Below are 20825 nucleotides of genomic sequence, written 5' to 3'. Positions count from 1 at the left end.
GTGATTTCAATTACTCTGGTTGATTTGACCTTGTCGGTGGTCAGGTTGAGTTTGTGTGGAATTTGGGAAGATGTCACCAAATCCTGTAAACCAGTACCGATACAAAGCTAACAGGAGCATGACGGGGCTGTCAATCAAGCACAGTTTGTACACACAGTCTGGAGAGGAGATAATCAGACAACCTGAGTGAAAAACACCTATGTGAGTGGATTATGGATGCATAGGGCTCTTTAATAAAAAGGTTGATTGTCCCCTAGTGGCTGGCTCAACCCAAAGTACACTCCAAATACATTTTTCCCCCACAATTGATTTCTGTCATTTAAGGTAGTTCTTAGCAGGTTGATGTGAATTCAAGTGCCCCTTTCTGATTTATTTGGTTTTAAGTAGTTTAATTATTGACAGCTGGCATTGTGCTCTGATTGGGTCAGGTGGGAACCTGATACCGCAGCTTCACTTTCTGTAGCTACTGCACTTTCTGGCTTCACTTCTTTAAAGTGCAGTCTACTCTCTGAAGGGAGACTTTTAGTACATGACCCAAGGTACTTTGTGAAAAGGCTGGAAATCGCTCAGGAAGCGATAATAGGGTTTGTTGTCAAGGGTCAGACAACATGATAGCTGAGTGGCATGTTTTGGTAAACAGTCTCTCACCTTGTACACGCAGTTAACTTCCTGTGTCACCTGCTGTGGTCCTGCGTGCCAGATGCCACATAACATGCAAACATTGTCGCTCTATTAATAACACTTCTGTCTTAAGTCAACATGGAACTTTTCCAGAATGGAGGCTTATCTATGAAAAGCCAAAATGTATTCTCCCTGTCTTCTTGTCTCCTCCCAGTGATTAATATATGAATGGATCCCACACATGTAGATCATCGTCAATATGTGTCACTCATGTTCGTGCTGTACTGTGACTTGCTGCATAGCCTGTGAAGATTCAAGAGGCGGATGTAGGAGCAGTACACTCTGGTGGAAGCCTAGTTATGTTCCCATTGTTCCCAACCACAACACAGGATGCGGTGGATTCTAATTGCGGAGGTGGATGAACAAAAGACACACACACACACAAACAGACAGGACACAGGTGACTTCATCCGTGTGAGACAAAACCAATAGGCAAAATAGCCATCGTCCTATTTAGCCCACCACCAAGGATGTTATTTGTTTAGCCCCAGTAGCTACCTCCTGCTGCTCATAAATGTCAAGCATCATCATTGTTGACTGAGAGTTTGCTGAACAATTTGACAGTGAATGCTGTTCCAGTGTGTTTATTTCCTTGAACAAAGGTACTGTGTGTTTATTAAGCAAGTTTGTTACGTCGCTTTTATTCATAACACACTTATTGTCTTTTGCCTTTGTTGCAGCACCCATTTAACACAGTAGGTAGTGTTCCCATTTCTATGAAAGTTACTGGTTATTTAAAAGTGTTCCAAAAAGGAGCTTCTTTTCAGTAGCTCAGCTATTGGGGAGATATACTCCTCTCCTCTCCTCTCCTCTCCTCTCCTCTCCTCTCCTCTCCTCTCCTCTCCTCTCCTCTCCTCTCCTCTCCTCTTCTCTTCTCTTCTCTTCCCCCATCCCTCCCTCTGTCTGCCGTATCTGTTTAGGTGTTTGTCTGTGTTTGTGGCCTATCCTCTCCGAGCATGTAGACATATGCCCTGTTCCTCCTCTAATTGGTTCTATGTATTCATGTGGGGATGCTGAGAGAGGCAGGGAGACTGCAGGCAAAGCTGACTCTTAATAAATGTCAGTCCACAGCCGGGCTACGGATGGACAGCTCACTGATGGGCTGTTTATAACAAGGCGTCACTTAATGCAAGGGGAGACAGGAGCTGAGGCGAAGTTACAGAGATAAAGAAAAGGAATAAATCAAGAGAGAGCGATGCATCTTGCCAATGAGAGATGGAGACAAGATGAGAGAGGGACAGGGAGACAGAATCACCCCAACAGGAAGAGATACTGGTGCAGTGATAGTGAAACAGTATGGCGTGTGTGACAGGAGGGAGGTCAGACAAGCAGCAATTGATGTCTGTTTGTGTCTTGGCTGAAAAATGTAACTAAATTTACAATAACCTGTAGGCTGTCTCATTTGAAACATATTAACAGCACATGTAGCAGTTCATAGTGCAAGTGAGCAGAGAAGATAATAGTTGAGGTAGTTAGCTAAAGGTAATGAATAATCAGCCAAAACAGAAGTGCCTTGAACTTGCATTCTTCTAATGACCTGCAGGGGGCGACTCCACTGGTTGCAACAAGAAGTCAGATTGTATAGAAGTCTATAAAACCCAACTTCTTACTTGATTTATTACCTCAGTTAATATTTTCCTATTGGGTTTATGGTCTCAATTGCTAGTTTAAAGTCTTCTTCAATGCAGCACAATTTTCATTTTGCTAGTAATGGTCTCATTTAGAGTAAAATAGACGATAAAGCAGGGTATGCTTTAGAGCGTGGCCACCTAACCTTACCACAGGGCACTGTGTGTTTTCATTTTAAATCTTTGACCCTTTCTAAAAAGTTTGTGAAAGTTACTTTTAACAAATGTGTTTTTCAGCTTTCATTTGTAATAAAAGACACTCAAAGGAGTTGACTTTTTATTTTTGCACCTTGCTAACCAAGCTAGCGAGGTGATACCTTGGCTCCACTCTCTCATCCAAATATGGTCACTTCTGGCTCCAAAAATCCAAGATGGTGACAAAAACGAAGGTGATGGCTTCACAACGTTGCAGTGGCTACCTTCACTTTTTTATGCACTCTACCATTGAGATAGTTAGCTAAAAGTAGGCAAATGGATACACTTTTGAAATAGTTATTGAATAGCAAACATCCAGCTTCTAAGAAGTAGAAATGTAAAACTTGACCAACCTACACATTGACAATTTAATTAAAATGTTTAAAACATTTTAATAACCTCTTTTTTATTATTAATAGTGTTGAAAAAAAATCCTGTCTATAATACATTCATGGGAACCACTGTGTCGATGTTTTCATGTGTGCAAAAGTCTTGATTGTGTGTTGCGTACCCTTATCTTTTCTGTGTGTGCGTGTCAGTGTGTGTGTGTGTGTGTGTGTGTGTGTGTGTGTGTGTGTGTGTGTGAGTGTGTGAGAGACAGATAGTTAGTGCCGTGTGTGTGTGTGTGTCCTGGTGTGTTTTCAGGAATTCATCCTGTCAGGTCTGGAACCTGCTGCCTCCTCTCAGCCCCTGTCTCCACACAAAACAAAGCAAAAGCCCGGTTTGTTTATTGTTTTGCTTGCCTTGTTTTTCTTTTGATTGTTGTCAAAGTTCCCACTCTCTTCCCTTGGGTAGCAGCATACACTCCACTTCTCTATGCTATTATTTACTCCCTGTGGTTTCCAGAGTTTAGATAGGATGAGAGTGCTATCAAAAGGCCCGCTGAAAAAGGAAGCAAAGTTAAGAGGGATAAAATATTCAGAATGATGGAATGTGCTGTTCATTGTCAAGTGTCTTCTTCAAATCATATAAATTGGAACAACTGAGTGACATGTTGGCATCTTCACATGTAGTTAGGAGGCCCTGTACTGTACAGGAAGGGTTTTCCATCATGTCATTTCTTGTATGTCATAAGTCTTCTCTTCTCTTCTCTTCTCTTCTCTTCTCTTCTCTTCTCTTCTCTTCTCTTCTCTTCTCTTCTCTTCTCTTCTCTTCTCTTCTCTTCTCTTCTCTTCTCTTCTCTTCTCTTCTCTTCTCTTCTCTTCTCTTCTCTTCTCTTCTCTAATATATTTGGGAGAATGGGACTGTGTGTGTCTGTGTGGGCCTGCATGCATGTGTGCACATATCTGCTTGTGCTCATTTCTGTTATAAATACCAGAGGTGATTGACAGTTTCCAGTGTTTGGGTTTGACAGTTCTTATTTGTTGTAGTCGACAGGCTTTTTAGTGAATGGCTGACGTTTTGAGGTTCTGTGTCTGTCACTGTGCGATGGCTATGGGGCACTTCTGCGGATGTGGATACCAGTTCATGGTGCCCCCTTTTCAGCATCAATGCACAGCGCATATGTGGTTCCTACAGGCTGTTTTCTTCTGAACCGCTCTGGGCTCTAAGGGTCATGGGAAGATTAAACATAGTCGTTTTCTGAACTGTTGTGTTTTTTCTTGTTGTTGTTGACTGGCACATAACAGTTTTGTGTAAAGATACTGGCTGCAGTGTTTACTGAACAATTCCAAGAAACTGACACATAGGAGGAGCTGAATGTTGTAGACTGGTAGATCATAAAATCCCCAGACTATTGAAGACATTCATTGAGCTTCAGGGCCCATGTTTTTGTTTAGTGGAACATTTTATCATCCAAATGAAAATCCAACCAAAGGTGAAGTGACAAATGAGTTTGAGTAAAGTAGCATAATGTTACACACATAAACATAAATTACACACATAAAACACCAGATTTCAGAATAAAAGTCAGAGAAAATCCCGTTTCTTAACTGCCAAGAGCTTCCACAGACAACAAAAAATCTTTTTAGAGTGAGTGTGATTTTGTCTTGATTCTCTTCTCTGTCCACCTACAGTACACTTACAGCTAAATGCAGCAAGTTGATTCCTGTTTTCTGGGAGGTTGCAAAGCATTCTAGGAATTGACAAAACAATCTCACATCAAGCTCAGTTTAGCCCCTCGAGGGCTTTCGATCCTATCTTGTGATATTCTGTGGCAGATGTTTTGTAGGTTGTCATAGAAAAGTAGTTTCCATTCTTCCATGCATGATTGGGTTGATTGAGTCTTCTGGGGAGATGACAGTTGTATCAAATTGAAGAAGAACCACAAGTAAAACTAGAATGGCACTCTGAGACTGCCAGAGCCAATGGTGCATTCACATGCTCTTCGCATGGTCCCATTTTCCATGTTGAGAAGTGGTATTTTATTATTATTCATATTAGCGTTCAAACAACACATAAATAGCTGTTTCCACTTCCAACGAAGAGCAAAGGAATCAGATCAGGTGAGCCATGAAATATGATTGGGAAATCATTTTTTCGATTATTATTAACAGCACATGAACGCAGCACAGCTGCCCTGTCTTGCAGTGTTAACAAATGTGAAAAATAATTGATGTATCCGCCTTGTGATTTCATTCCGCTTCCAAAATTGAATGGGTTCTGCCTTGGCCCATGCCACACCCTTCCACCAAGTTTATGAAAATCAGGTTAGGAGAAAGTGGGTACACCAAAAAGTAAAAGTATTTTGTATTGGGCAGTCCGTGGCCTAGAGGTTAGGAATCGCTTGTAACTGGAGAGTCGCCGGTTCGAATAACCTGCACAGCTCCCCGGGCGCAGAAATGTGCTGCCCACTGCTCCTTGCATGGTGTGTTCACTTCATAAAGTAATCTTCTTCTTCTTATTAGTATTATTAGTATTTGGGCATGTTGCTTCAGTAACTTTGAAAATAAGATATGTTTTGTTGGATAAACTTCAGGATTTGGGCACAGTGAAAGTTTGAAAGAAATACAAAGGATTATTCTCATTACATCCACTACTGACCACTTGCATGCCAATTAATCATAGTTTGCACTAAATGCAGTCCAACTCCTAATAGTCTGTGCTATGTATGGATACACTCATAATAGCCTGTCAGCTAACTGGCTAAGGGAATACCCAGCAGTACAGCATGCCAGAGTTTGAGAAATGCTGGTTCTAATAGATCATGTCATTTTTAACGTTTCGGGGGTCAATAGTCACCATACTGTAATTGCCTTATTATGCCATCCTCTTCTTGTTTGTAAAACCTACTTGGAGAACATATTAGACCTATGATATGTTACATTTAGTTTGATTAGTGTACTATAATGAGTAGACAGCTTTTAATTAAAGTCAGCATAATTGTTAGGCCAATTTGGTATCAGTTATTTTCCTCAAATGAACCTTTGAACTGTCTCCAATTCCCCATCTGCATTCCTCCTCCTCCTCCTCCTCCTCCTCCACAGTGAAGGGAGGCTACAAACCAGACAAACCTCAAGAGTGTTGATGAGGCACAGACAGATGGACAGAAACACTCTCAACATAAAAGAGGAGGCAGCACACCTGTAGCACTGACGCAAACAACAAAAATCTTTATTGAGACATTAAAAGACTGTGTTTTGACAGCCCAGCTGCCTTTGTCAGAGTGTCTGATTTTTAGCGACAGAGAGCTATGCAGCTGAAAAAACGAACACACGCATCCGCAAGCACACCAAACACACTCTTTGCTTATGTCCCCATAAGTTGTTCTTTTCACATCAAAGCTACAGATGTGTGGTTTCTCATGGTTGTTAAACTTGCATTAAAAAAAACAAAGCAGTTGAGTTATGAAAAACATTTTCATTTCACTTCATTTCTGATTAAAAAGTAATGTTAGTGATGATGGGATGCCACTTTATTCCACATAATTACCTTCTCGGGGAATATATTACCTGGTGTCTTTGTGCCGCAGTTTTATTTGTGCTGTCACCTGCGTGCGAGCCCAGTGACAGACAACGCTCCTCATGTCTTCATAAAATAACCCCCGCTGATCATCCTTCAGCAAGATGGCAGACTGCAGCTCAGACAGCCAGGGGAAACTTGTGAATGTAGGCTGGCACAAAGACAGAGAGGAGGACAGGCAGACAGGTTGGCAGACATGCATGCATTGTAAGCTAACTGACAAACAGTAATGACACATATATTATGGTTACTGCATGCTGGCCGACAGAAAGACAGACAGAGACTCAGTCAAACATGCAGAGAAGTTGATGGACCAGATAGAAAGATAGACCAGCAGTCACTCAGTCATCAGGTTTTTGTAAAGTTGTGTGTTGCGTGTGTTCCCGTGGCAAAATAGGAGTTTAACATCAAGGTTTGGAGGTTTAAAAAATTGGGAAAAAATGGAAAAAATGATGGTCGTTATGTGTCCAAGCCAAAAAAACAAAGAGTGTTTGTGTTTGCAAATCACAATAAAGCATCCAGGAAAAGGAAAGTGTGTGTGTGTGTGTGTGTGTGTGTGTGTGTGTGTGTGTGTGTGTGTGTGTGTGTGTGTGTGTGAGTGAGATAAAGGGTTGCCAAACTCCGACAGCTCAGCCTCCTGTGCATGGCGCCTCTCTTTCTGCCTCTTTGTCTTTCACTGTCAAGATTTCTCTCTGTCAGGCAAAAGTCAACGACCAGACACCGGCAGAGAGCTCCAATTGGACAAAAACTGTCAAAGAGCTCAACCAGTAGTCATAGAAGAAGACACATAATGTAGCAAAGTCACAGATGACCTATAACGCAACGCTTCCTCTTTCTGCAGAGCACTTAAGCTGGCAAAATAACAGAAGCTCCTTTATCTGATGCTGTTTTAATACTGTGTTGGTGCATTGAGAAAGCAGAAAAGCAGGGTGATATGTTTTTATTTTGAACTTTTACACTCAAGTGAGTCCAGCATGGATGAAGTGCAGCACTTTTTTTTAAAATAAGTGCTTATTGTGGTAGCAAAATTATCATTTTACTTTTAAATGCTGCCAAGATCAGTGGATTGAATCCATGTGTTGAAATATTTTATACCATTTGAGATGCCAAGTGAGATATATTGAGGCTTAAGAGTATGAACAGAGTTTACACTTTACATAATTATCAATAGGACACGGAGTGGTTCTGGTTGTGTCACAGCTATCATGTTTTTTTCTGCTAATTAAGACGTTGTGTGGATGTGACATACGTTCTGGACAAGGAGATGAGTACACATTAGCACCTATGTCGGCAGAAACAGCCTCTGCCTTGCCTCTGAGTCAGTGTGCAGCACCCAGGTCAGACCCTCTTGACGTGGACACCAAGGTACTTGAAGCAGTCCCTCTCCATCGAGGACCTGTTAATATTTAGAGGTGAAGTTCCTTCTCTGCAAGTTCAGCTCCTTAGTCCTGCTGATGTTCAGGAGAAGGTTGTTGTCCTGAAACCGCAGGGTCAGAGGCATGGTGGCTTTTGTTATCGTACTTCTAGAATTGTAGTTCCTCTTTCTTTCCGTAGTCCTTTGTTGCCTCCTGTACTGCTCTTCTTACACTCTAGGCTGCTGTTTTTTAATTGTCCATGTTCTCAGACAGCAGCCCTCATTTGTGGGCGGCATAATGTGCATTTATGGCATCCAGGATTTTCTGCTAATCCATGGTTTCTGGTTGTGGAATGATTTAACTTTTGCAAACACTTTTTCTGTTGTTTTACAGATTTAATCCACTGCAGACTCAGTGAATCCATTGATGTCATCGGTGACGTTGTTAGTGGTGTCCTGAAATGTGCTCAAAACTGCGTCATAAACACATTGGCTATCGGTCTAACCACGATTTAGCCTCTGGTGGCAATGGTCAATGTTTCAGGGTTTCCGGTAAAGCCAGCCGATATCTGGATTACAGATGTCAAGGTCGGGACTTCCTCTCCTGTATGTCGGTCATTTTTTCCAGTCCGGTTAACCGCTTTAAGAATGAAGTTGAAGTTAAGAGATGGCTAATATCTATAAAGAGATATCTGCATATGAATATAGATAAGATTAAGACTGTAGCATTTGGCTTTCAGACTGGATTTAGGCCAATGGATTCCTTCACTTTTGTCTGCACAAATGATTGGTCGATACTATTCAAACTACAAACGGACTACAAAGTGAACCTTAACACTTCTGATACCAAAATCTTCTCCTGTTTCCTACACATTCTTTTTTCATCTGCTACATACTTGCAAGCAAGTAAGCAAACCTCATTTAAACAAGACTTTTCAGCACAGATGTTTCAGTGTGCTTTAGAGGAAAAAGAAGAGACAAGGGAGGGAGATAAAAGAGCCAGTGAAGACAATATATTAAAACAAGCAGAATTAAGTTTAAAATGAAGAGTGCACAATCAATTCATAAAACAATTATGTTCTTTTAAAATGATAAAAGAACATAAAATTGGAAAATTAATGATGTTATTGTGCCCTGTTCTGTGGAGCAGAGTCTTCAGATGTAAAGAGATGTAATATTTCTATGCAAACAGAACAGTGTTGTAAAGTCTTGAATGCTGATCTACACAGTAATGTGTGTCTTTACACATATACGGTACAGTTCAGAAACTCATCTTTCTTTAAGACACAAACTTTCACCAAACTCCACATGACATTTAACTACACTGCAGAAGATTGATTGACACTTGTTGTTGACACTTGAGCCTGATTTGCTTCACTTGGTGTGTGTCTGGTTTGGCCATGCATATTTTAAGAAAGCTTCCTGGCAGACAGTTTCACACAGACAAGAAGTGTTGTCCCATTTTCCTTCTTCTCTCTCTGTGAATTTATAGACAGCTTTGTTGTTATATTAGGTTTGAAGTTAAATTTCTGGGTATAAGACAAATTCTTTCTGTCAGTAAATTCTTTATAGTTGGTTGTTTGTTACAATGAAAGCTCCCTTGGGTTATCACGATTTTTCATTCTTTTACCTCAGCTCTCATTCTCTGTCATTGCGTCTCTTCACTTTTCTCCTCATTTCTGTCTTTCACTTTGCAGCTCATTTCTCTCATATCTATTTCTCCCCTCCCTTCTTTGTTTTTGTCAGTCTCCCTCCCTTGTCATCTTTGACTCCCTCTCCGTTCTTTATCCATTCCCTGCCTTTCTTTGAATTCCTTACTTGATAAAAGCAGTTTCTGTAAAGCACTCAGCAAAAAAAATTCACTGCTATGACAAGTATTTCAAATCCAAGCTGTTCTTTATTGCACCCAGGCAAATAATTGATGAAGAGTGCCTTTTCGCGTCCACCCAGCTGCATTCACTGACTGCTTGTGGTATGAAAATACCACTGCTCGATGCCTTACGCATGTGGTCTTATATAAACTGACACTACTGACACTAGTAACCACTTGATGGGAGGAAAGCACAGCTTGTGGAACGTGTCATTTAAAAAAAAAATCAATTGGTATACATTCAGTGGCTCGCTCAAGAAACCTCTTAAACTTTAAAATCCCAAACATGTTTCCTCTTCACATCAATGCAGCCGTTCATCTCGATGACACCACATGAGTTGCTTTATAAACTTTAGGCTGAGTAGAATTATCTTATCTATTTGTTTAAGGACAAATTCTGCTTTATTATACTGCAATTTGGATTTTACAGTAAGTTCTGACATCTGGAAACACAAAGTTCATAATGGCACATATCAGACAGCATATACACTGATATCAAAATGCCTTCAATATGCCAATATCGGACGATAATATCCGTCGGGCTCTAGTAAGCTCCATATTTTCTGTTCAACCTGACTAGATTATTCCAGCTGTTCCACTTTCTGCCATTCCCACTACTTGCTACTACTTGGCTGCTGCTGTAAGAGATTTTGTAGAGTTGTAAGCTTTTTGTTAAGTTGCCTCTTAGCGAAATGCTCTCTTGTAAGCAGTGATGCAGTCTAGATTTCTAGGGGTTTTATTGTGAAAGGTAAGAATGAAAGGAGTTAAGCTGTTATGCGCTGCTGGTGACAATGTGGCAGGCAAAAAAAGAGTTTGCTCTTGGTTCAGACATCTGAGCCACTTTGGTGTTAATTTATACCCTCATAAATACAGAACTCTTGAAATTGAGCCTTCACTTAATTATTCTATAGCCATTACATTGTGCACTTAACTTAAAATGCTTCATAATGATAACTTTAAAGACAGTAGGGTTCATTGTCTTGGGACCATGATTGTCTGTAAAAGAATAAATATTGTCATATAGACAAGTCAAGGCTTGGACTGAGCGACTGCTTGCAGTTAAACAGATTATTTACCACTTGATTTTAAAGTCAAAGTGAGCACACCTGAAATGTTGGTCATAATCCTTTATTACATAACTACAGGGAGTGTAGTGGGTCACAGTTGAGGCGGGAAATCAGTCTTTGAGATGAATGTTTACAGTCAGTTTTTGTAATAACTCTACTATTGATCCTTGTTTTCTCTTCCAAATAACTTTGGCTAACCTTGGAGTTTGTTTAAAATGAGCCTGCCTGTTTTTCATCCTGTTACTGCAGCTATATTGTCATATAAACTAACTTTATGAGTACATTGTTGTTATTATTACTGATAAAAATGAAGGCAGACTCCATGAAAATATTACCCAGGTTGCTGTAAACTAAAATTTCCTTAACATTGGGGTATCCTCAGTTTGAGTCCGAGAGCTTATGCTGTAATCCATATAGAGCTTCTTTCACAGTTATCTCTCCCTGACTTTGTTGGCTCATCGGGGGAATTGTACAAGTAACCTTGTCGAAAGCTATTAGGCATGTACCGAGAGCTGCAGCAAAAAATTCAGTCCCACATTTCAGCAGTTATTGAAGGGTAATTTTTGAGAAATTTCCTTGAGTCCTTTTTTATTTGTTTTTTTAAAGTTTATTTTCAATTTGTTAGTTTATTCCCTGTCATGTGCCAGATGTCCCTCAGTGTGCAACCTATATTGTTTCAACATACTCCTACATGTAGGGCATGTGGAATGCCAGATGCAAGTGAATTCATGATTATCTTCATGGGTTAATCCTGTTTTCTGTATCCTGACACACAGGATTTTGGCATTGAGATAAGTGTGTGTGTGTGTGTGTGTGTGTGTGTGTGTGTGCATACTGGTAGTATAGGGCTGTGATGATGAGGATGATGCATCCTATCCCCATTAGTGTTAGCCTAGATCTGTCAGAGCCTTGTTGGGTTAGTGCCTGGCAAAATCTCAACCCTGAGGAACAATGGGATGGGCCAAACACACACACACACACACATACACACACACACCCTTGTGCATATGTTCCCAAGACAAAACGGCATTTCTCTGTTTCACACACACACCTACCCGACAGTACCTGGAAATTCTCGTCAGAACACTCTGTCAATCTCACATTCACGTAAGCACAAACAGACTTTTATCCTCAACCCCTGTGTAACAGACACGAAGTGTTACTGTCTGTGTTTTTGTCTTTATTGAAGCTTTAGTTTTGATCGACATCTTATTTCACACTCTAAAACTGCATTTTCAGATGCCCGCTATCTCACCTCTGTCAGACAATAACAGAGGCGGCTAAGTTAGCTGACAAGTGTTTATTCCTTTTTTCCAACTCGGCTGGTGTTTGTTACTGTGACCCACATGCGACAAAGACCATCAGCCCAAATAACTGATTATGCAGCACCGGCTCATTATAATAGCGTTTGCCACAGTGGAGATCAATAGAGTGACTGAGGAGTGTGAACTGAAACTCATATCTGTGCTGTTGGAAGCGCAGGTTGTGTTTATCATCATCCAGCTAATTTAACTGCATGCCCAATTTGTATTTCAAATCATTTCCCTAACAACATCCTTGTTTACTCCAGAGAAATAATTTATCACCTTGTAGAACTACTTTGATGCGCATCTTCTTTACATTGCAGCTCACTCTGTAACAAGACTTTAATAAGTTGTATTATTACCTGTCGTGCGGGGGCTGTCCTTGCAGTTCTCCCTCTGCCGTATATTCAAGGCTGTCCTACATTCTCCTCGCGCTGTGGCTTTGACGGGAGATAACATTTTCCCTCTGTGCTCTCCTTTATGGACTTTTAACGTTGCTTCTAATTAATATCTCTGTCATTAATTTGCAGTGACACATGGCCTCCCTCCACTCGCCCAACCAGCCAGCCAGTTAGCTTCAAGCCCCAAAGCCTTGTCTAGTCTCTGCAGTGAGGAGAGCTGTAAACTGAGTGTACAATCAGAAATCACATGTTATTTTTGGAGTCTTTAAGCAAAGATTTCTTTCTTTTCTGTTTGTGTCTTTCTTTTGCTCATTCTTTCCTGTTGCTGTTGGTGCTAGGAGTTCAACAACTATTATCAACCTTCAGTGTGTCGGCACTGAGTGCATTTAATGAGCTGCAAGACTGCCCTTCTCATTCTGTGCTACCCAGAAAGCATTGCACATATTATAGCTATTTTCTCAATGACGGGTGTTGATAAAGTGTCTCGCCATTACGCCCACTCATGGAGGTTTGTGATGGGGTGATGATAATGATAATGGCGGTCCAGTGATGGTTGTCCTTGGTTTCTTACGTTTTTCTGCAGAACCTCGCTTCCCTCTGTAGTCAGTTGCGCCTGCAGTCTTTTCAAAAAGGAGACAAACAGCAGTTTGCTCCTAGGTAAGCCAAAGAGTAAGCACATAATGATACCGGATACGTAGTCTGAGAAGAAATTGTTACTCAGGAATTGACACAGCATGAAAACAGATGCAAGAAACTTGGAAATATTAAGGCAGTGTTCATTAATGTTAAGTGCAAGAGCAAGCTTCACAAGACACAAGCGCCCATATCCATTATATTACTAAAATTGTTGTATTTATACTGACTTTATAACAGGCTTTGTTTCCTCCTGTCTCTTTTCACTCTGTTGAAACACATCTTGCTACATTCAAATAAAGTTACATCATTTCAGCTGATATATTGTTTTTTTTAATTGCTGTGGACCTCCAATTTAAAGGGAAAGGAAAAAGAGAAAAACAAGGAAATACAGAAAGAAACACTACCTATTTTGTTCTGCATCACATTTAAAAAATCCTAACAAATAATGGAAGCTCTTCTTCTAATTCGGTCAGATGCAAAAATCCACAAAACACTCTTTTTCCTGCGTGCTTAATGGCTTAGTCTGCTTTATCAGATCAACTAGACTGTGTGTTTAAAATTCATGAAACAGCAGTAAAATATTTTTTTTATTTGGAATAAACGAGTACAACATTATCTGTATCTGTATCTAAAACTGTTCAACCAACTAAATTATCTGTATCTGTACTAAGGAGGGCGGGGTCTAAACCAGAAGTGGGTGTGGCCTACCAGAAGTGTATGGGACTTTACTGGAAGTTGCTATTTTAAGCCAGAAATTGATATGGGTTGCTCAAAAGTTGCTATTTTTATTATTTATTAGAAAAAACTTTCAGCTCCAGATCAGTGTTTTATAACTACAGTGTATACAGAGCACAGTTAAGCAATCGCAATTACAGATAGTGACTCATTTTACTGGGATGATAGTCATATTTCAGAAAAAGTACCATATCTGTATCGGATACTCTTGTCTGATCTTTACTCGGCTTAACCCTATTTTCCATAGTTTCCTGGTAGACCTAATTTTCAATATTGCATTGTGTGCTGTGTGCATGTTTTTATTGTGATGTCAATAGGGCTGGGTGATATGGCCAAAATCTTCTATTCCGATATATGTCATTTCATATCTGGATAATATAAATATGTATCACAAACAGCATGTTTTCAGGCACTTCAATAAATAAATAGTATATATGAAATAACCACATGGTAAGATCTAATTTATATACACCAAGTTGGCAAATGCAGTTTTTCAGCTTTTACACCACAAAACAGCAGTATAGAAAGTTGTTATATAGGATGCAGCCAGTCCCTTTTTTCTTAAACCGAATGGTGAGAGACTGATGGGTTTTCCCTCCATGACTTTGTGGACAGTGACTTTGCCTTCAGTGTATTTTTAACCTCACTGATGGATACAACTTAGAAGATTGTATGTACTGGCCAGAGAGCAGTAATAATTAATGAAGGTTTTTATAGAAAGCACAAGAAAGACGGCTGAAGGAGTCCTGGACATTACTCCTGTGTATGTGCTCTTATTGCTGTTTTTTATCTTGTATTCTCCGAACCTATTCTTCTTATTTGCCAGGGTGGTTGCTCATCCACAGTCTTATACCTCTAATACCTCTAACCCTCTCTCTCTCTCTCTGTCTCTCGCTCTCTCTCTCTCTCTCTCTCTGTCTCTCGATGTCTCTCTCTGTCTCTCTCTCTCTCCAGGTTCAAGAAAATGCCTTTATTAATTTTAACCACCAGGAGCTGCTTGATTTCTACAACAAGGTCTGTTATTTGTGTGTTTGTGTGCGTAAGTATATATGTGTGTGCACGTTGCATGCGTATATACCTGAGTTTCAGCGCTTATCTACCATGTTGCATCCTGATTGAAAGACGTTGCCTAAAGAAATCCATCTGCTTGCCCTTCTCCCTCATACTTTGATACATTTTAAAGCCTCATTCTCTTTTTATTATATTTTTCTGACTTTATCGTGTGTGTGTGTGTGTGTCTGTGTCTGTGTCTGTGTGTCTGTGTGTTTTTGTGTAATTCCACACACTCAACTTTTTCTCCTCTTTCTTCCAGCTTGAAATCGTGCAAGGCCAGTTGGATTCCCTGACTTGATGCCTGGTGCTCTTTGTATACACAAGCACACACCCCCACACCCACACATACACTCAGTTTGTATTTTCGCTGACAGCTATGCCAGCTGTTAGTGGCCTATCAATTCCATTCTTCCTCTGATTTGTGAGAGAAAAATGTCAAACCTTGAAGGAAGCAATTTCTTTCCCCTTTGAGCTTCTTTTAATCCAGGTTTGTGCACAACTTGGAGTGGTTGGCATGATAAATCTGACCGAATTTTTGAATTTTTATGTCTTCATTACAGAGATGGTAACTTTGTCAGTATAAATTACACTGAAACACATCATGTTCAGACAGTGAGTAACTAGCCCTTAAGTTAAAACAATGTGTTAAAGATGTGCCAATAGTCAGTTTGTATCCTTAGAAAAAGGAAGTAAAAATAAGGAAATTAAATGTTAATTTTGAGTTGAAACAAATGGATTTTGTAAGTCGGAGAAGGAACTATGTCCATGCCATTCTAATAAAATCTGAAGTGGAGGTGAAATCCATCCAAGCTGTTGTTATTTAGTGAAGGCTCATTATTTCTCATTAAGACCAACCTGGACTGCTGGTTCAACAGATGGGAGTTCTGGGAGGCACAGCGGACCTCCAGTGTGTGTCTGTGTGTGTATGTGTGTGTGCATGAGCTTGTAAGTGTCTGTGTAGATGGGTGCATTAAAATGTCCTTGTTAATGCATCTGTCCTTACTTGTGAATGTGTGTGTGTGTGTGTGTATGTTTGTGTGTGTGCACCATTCCTGTCTTCCGCTCTTTGAATCCAAATTTGAGATGTTTCCGGACTCCCAGGTGTTGTTCTCCCATGCATAGAAAACCCAATCCTATCACATCTACCCAGTGCCTCTGCTCGTAGTCTACTGATTAGATTATGTTAGGCTTTTTGTCAAAATAAAGAATTTGCTTTTGAAAAATGTAACACAGGGTTAGCTACTAACAGATTATCAGGCCCCTTAATGTTCTACTGTGTAGGTTATCTTACATGTTTATTGTACATTATTCATCTGTGTATATACTACTACTTTTCAGTTTCATTCAAAATATTTATTTGGCACTCAAGTTGATGGCCAAATCATCACTTTTAAGTGTTGGTATTTTACCTTTACCTGCTTACTTACATGTTTACTCTTCAAACTTGCTTACGTGAATATTTGAGGGATTGGGGGTGTATGTGGAGTATGGTGGTTCATTGCTGAGACAGGTGACATAGTGCTGCTGTTAGCCTAAGCCTTCGGCACTTTACACTTTAGTTAGCCTATAGCTAGCTGACTTTTCCTATGCTTATACCTTATTACAGACAGAGCACTGTGGTTGAATTCCAGTCTGCATGTTTAATTCAGACTAACATTGTGGGAAAAGAGCAGCTCATATTGGTAGCAAGAGCAACAAGTTATCAGACCGCGAAGGTGTTACATGATGTGTGTGTCAAAGTCACGCCATTAGTGAAACATGGATCAAAGCAGAGGAGAGAAACTAGAGTAAGAAGTACACCAATGACAGCAGAACACAGTGAATACTCTCCCTCTGAGCTGAAATGGAAACACTGTGGTACCACACACATCTTTCAATTTAATTAAAGGCATTCATTTGTAGATTTTGTTTTTCTACAGTTTTGAAGTACAAAAAAAACAGGACAAATATTCAAATCACAACAGAGCCCACGAACGAATATCTGAATAGTCGAATATTCGGTCCAGCCCTGTTTGTCACATGATTTTTTTGAGATTATAGGACAGTTAATAAAATGTTTATCAATTAGGATGCAATGAATTGTCATGATTCTGTTGTCTGATTTTTTTTTTTGCCACAATCGTTGGATGTTAGAGAGCCTCTTCTTGGAACTCAGAGATGAATTACTGCTTTTTGCTGATGATGCAGTTCTGTCAGCCTCATTAGTCACTGATCTCAAGGATGCATTCATGAGGATGAAATATGCGTCAGCACCTCATAGGCTGAAGCCCTGCAGGGAAAATGGTGGATATCCCGCTTTGGTTTTGGAGCGAGTTGCTTCCACCAAGTGATAAAGTATCTCAAGGTGTTGTTCATTAGCGAGGGTAACAGCAGCAGGTGGTCCGTTTGTTGCAGTGTTGGAGGACGCAGGTGTTTTACCGGCTTGTCGTGGTGAAAGGAAACCGAACCTCAATTTACCTGTCAGTTGACTTACGTTCCAAACCACACCTGTTCACACTATGGCAGCAGTTACTGATGCACAGATTGAGATCAGGTTTCTTCACAGGGTTTTCTTAACACGTCCAGAGATTATTATATCCCCAAGGACGAGCTTGAAGGTCGTGAGAAAAGGCATTTTACTTAATTTTCTTCACCTACTGCCACTACTTTACAGACCAAGGTAAGCAGTGGAGAATGGCTGGATAGATCGATCAAAGAAAATATGAGATTATACGAATTATGTGTCCTGAATAGTTGGAGCACTTCTTAAAAATTGTTCACAGACTTGTCCCTTAGTCAGCAGACTCATTGCAGAAAACTTTCCCATGCAGTTCTGTTGCTTTAGTATCTAACCCTAGCAGGTGGCAAGCTGTTTTAACAGGATAATTGGCATGTAGAGAGGATATATAAACTCAAATACCGACTCAACAAAACAACAAAACCACTGTCACTTCCACCTTGCCTTGTAAAGTGGATGAATTCACCACTCACTTTACTATGGGAAACCTACTTACAGCTGCCACCCTCGGAGATGGTAAAAAATATCCAGAGGTAGCATAACACGCCAAGAAAAGAGACAGAAATCAGCACTTTCTTTGTGTTTCTCCTACATTATAGTGGGGCAGACCTAAACATTTTTTGAATGGAGATATGACCACACATACAGTAGTGTTCAAAATAATAGCAGTCCAATGTGAATAACCAGATTAATCTAGGTTTTTAGTATATTTTTTATTGCTACATGGCAAACAAGGTACCAGTAGGTGCAGTAGATTCCAAACCAACAAGACCCAGCATTCATGATATGCACGCTCTTAAGGCTGTGCAATTGGGCAATTAGTTAAAAGGGGTGTGGTCAAAAAATATAGCAGTGTCTGCCATTGACTTTACAAACTCAAAACTATTTTGTACAAACTTTTTTGTTTCTAGGATTTAACAATCTGTCTGTCACACATGTAAAAAATTATCACTGGAAAATGACTCATAGGGAGACTAAACTGTCCTAAAACAGTCTACGCCACGTCCTGAACCACTTCTGTCCTGAGTGCTTTTTACATTTTTTTTAGTTTTTACTCCAATTGACAATTTTTTGCCACCATGTGAAAACGCCTGCAGCCAGAGGGAGCGCCGTGTTCCACAGCATGGAGAACAGATGGCAAGGCCGAGCAGAGATGGCCGCCTGGAAAAAAAAAGCAGAGAAAAAAAGAGACTCACACACTGAGACTCACACTGAGATCCGGCAGAACACAGCACACAGAGTCCCAACGAGAGCGATAGGGGGAGCGTGTGACTGAGTGTGTGTATTTATGTCTAGTAGAGTTGTGTCTCTGCGTGTACTTGTCAAAGCTGTTTGCATGCTCTGGTGTGTGTGATGAGGCACACACAGTTCGGCTGGACACCACACAAACATACTCCCTGGTTTTTGCAGAGTGGCTAGTCGGGGGTAGCTGTGCTTTTCCAGCTTTAATAAGTGTCTAATGGACTTACCTCAGTGTGTGGCTGCGCTCCTACAGGGCTGACGGAGCCTCGCCACAGATGACAGACACTGATAGCCGACTTCTAGGACGCACTAAAGCAAACAAACAGTTCAACCCAGTATTCAGTAATGGGGGTACATTTGAAAACATCTTTGTTTTCACTCATTCTGGACTTCATTGTTAAGCAGCTGTTTTCCACCATTGTAAACTGATTTGTGAAAACCTCCTGCAGGGTCATGGTGTATTGTCATTGAGGGAGGTGTATTCATGATAACACCTGTTGTTGAGCCAAACAGAAACCCAAATTCAATCTGAGCCTACATAACACAGCTTTACCCTGTTAAGTGCTTGGTCACACCAGAAAATGGAAAATTCACAAGTGACATGGTGACTTGGGGGTTGTGCAGGGGCCACCATTGGATGTGGCCAGTTTCGTTGCAGGCAAGATGGACACAAATGAGAAATTTACAGTGCTTCCTATTCAGCAGAACAGGATGACATATAATTGGATGCTGTCTCAATTTTAGACTGCAGTCTGCTTAGAGGGACAGCACCGTCACGACTGCTTGCGAGTGGTCACCAGCCATTTGCATGTTCTTATTTGCATGTAAGGTGAAGTTCCACAAGCAGTTGAGGCTATTCCAATGAAGTTAATTAATTTTAGACTGAAAATTTTGCTGGTGTAAATGCTGGTGTGTCAAACCCTAAGAAGACCAAACACAGTTATCAGGTAGGGATATTTTTTTTCTGCTAAAGGACGCCACAGGAATGAGTTCTTAAACCTGGCAGCAAGTTAGCATTTTAGCACCCTTGGGTCTCAAACTCAATGAGGATTTCTAATGGGTTTTTAGTTAGATGCCTCAAATAAGGTATGGTTAACACAAGCTGAAAAGAGGTTTGTGTTTTGTTATATGACATAATATACCCACCTGTGGATTTTGGATTTTTAATGTGTCCTTAAATAGGCAGTCACTAAGAAAGGGCTATATGAGACTCGCTAGCTTGTCACAACTGCTGGTTATCTTGTCAGAGACCGTCTGAAGGTGTGACATTTAAGTCATGAGATCGTGATGTAGTTAGCTATAGCATATAAATTGCTTTTTACTTCTGTTGGCTGCATTAACCCTTCAAACTTAATAAAAAATTGTGTTCATTTGTAAAGATAATCCTGCTGAACAAAACGTGTCAGCATCAGAAACGTGGGTTTTCCACAGAGCTTATTTTCTGCAATGATCAAAAATCCCAATAGGGGCGAACTCTCAATAGACTCTGTGGTGATGCTACTTTAGGGTTGGCCTTCAAAAATACGTCATTTCGTTTGACTGTACATAAGGTCACTAGCTTCGTGGCCTATGATTAATGACTGACTTATCATATCATGATGGGGCAGCTATTGATCGGAAGGTTGGTGGTTCGATCCCTGACCATGGCAGCCACATGTTGAAGTACTTAAGTATCTCTAGCAAGATACTGGACCCCAAATTGCTCCCGATGCTGCATTCATTGGTGTGTGAATAAATTCCCAATGGTGGCAGGTAGCACCAGTGTGCCCTGGTAGCCTCGGCCACCAGTATGAATGTGTGTATGAATGGGTGAATGAGCGCTTTGGATAAAAGTGCTATATAAGTGCACTCCATCTACCTTATGTTTGTTTCTGTGGTGGTTAGTGGTCTTTTATTAGGCTTTTTACAAGGAATTAACATAATTCATAGCCCAATTAACAAGTGTCCTTTAATGTCAGCAGGGAGGGGATCTCTATGGAAGAAATATCCTATCTTTAGTCAAGAGCGTAGATTTTCAATTTGAGAGCATTTTATTTTATTCCTTTTCAGTGAAACAGCTCCTTCTCATGCTCTGATTTATTATCCTCATGCTCACATTTTGTGCTCGCACTCAGATTTCTGCTGCTTTTCTTTCAAAATGTTTGCTTAAACTCAAAAATCACATTCTTGTGGTCACATTTCTTCTTCCTGGACACAAACATTTCGCTCGCAGTGGAATATGTCCTCTGTGCGCTCAAATCTAAAGTCTGCGCTCCCAAAACT

At 40.4% G+C, this 20825-nt stretch overlaps 1 protein-coding gene across 2 annotated transcripts in view; it reads left to right on the top strand.

The window, feature by feature from the left end:
• Nucleotides 1–15705, top strand: part of commd10 (COMM domain containing 10) — a 63847-nt gene extending 48142 nt beyond the window's left edge. Inside the window, exons 7-8 of one of the 2 annotated variants that reach the window (XM_059337208.1) lie at nucleotides 14726–14785; nucleotides 15084–15705. In XM_059337208.1, the coding sequence (XP_059193191.1) occupies nucleotides 14726–14785; nucleotides 15084–15122 (99 nt within the window). In that variant the 3' untranslated portion in view covers nucleotides 15123–15705. The remainder of the gene's footprint in view (nucleotides 1–14725; nucleotides 14786–15083) is intronic. The other variant, XM_059337209.1, reaches the window with a different exon arrangement.
• Nucleotides 15706–20825: the final 5120 nt, after the last annotated feature.

This window comes from Centropristis striata, chromosome 7, assembly GCF_030273125.1.
Source record: "Centropristis striata isolate RG_2023a ecotype Rhode Island chromosome 7, C.striata_1.0, whole genome shotgun sequence".
NCBI lineage: Eukaryota > Metazoa > Chordata > Actinopteri > Perciformes > Serranidae > Centropristis > Centropristis striata.
This window is presented reverse-complemented; position numbering and strand designations above follow the sequence as displayed.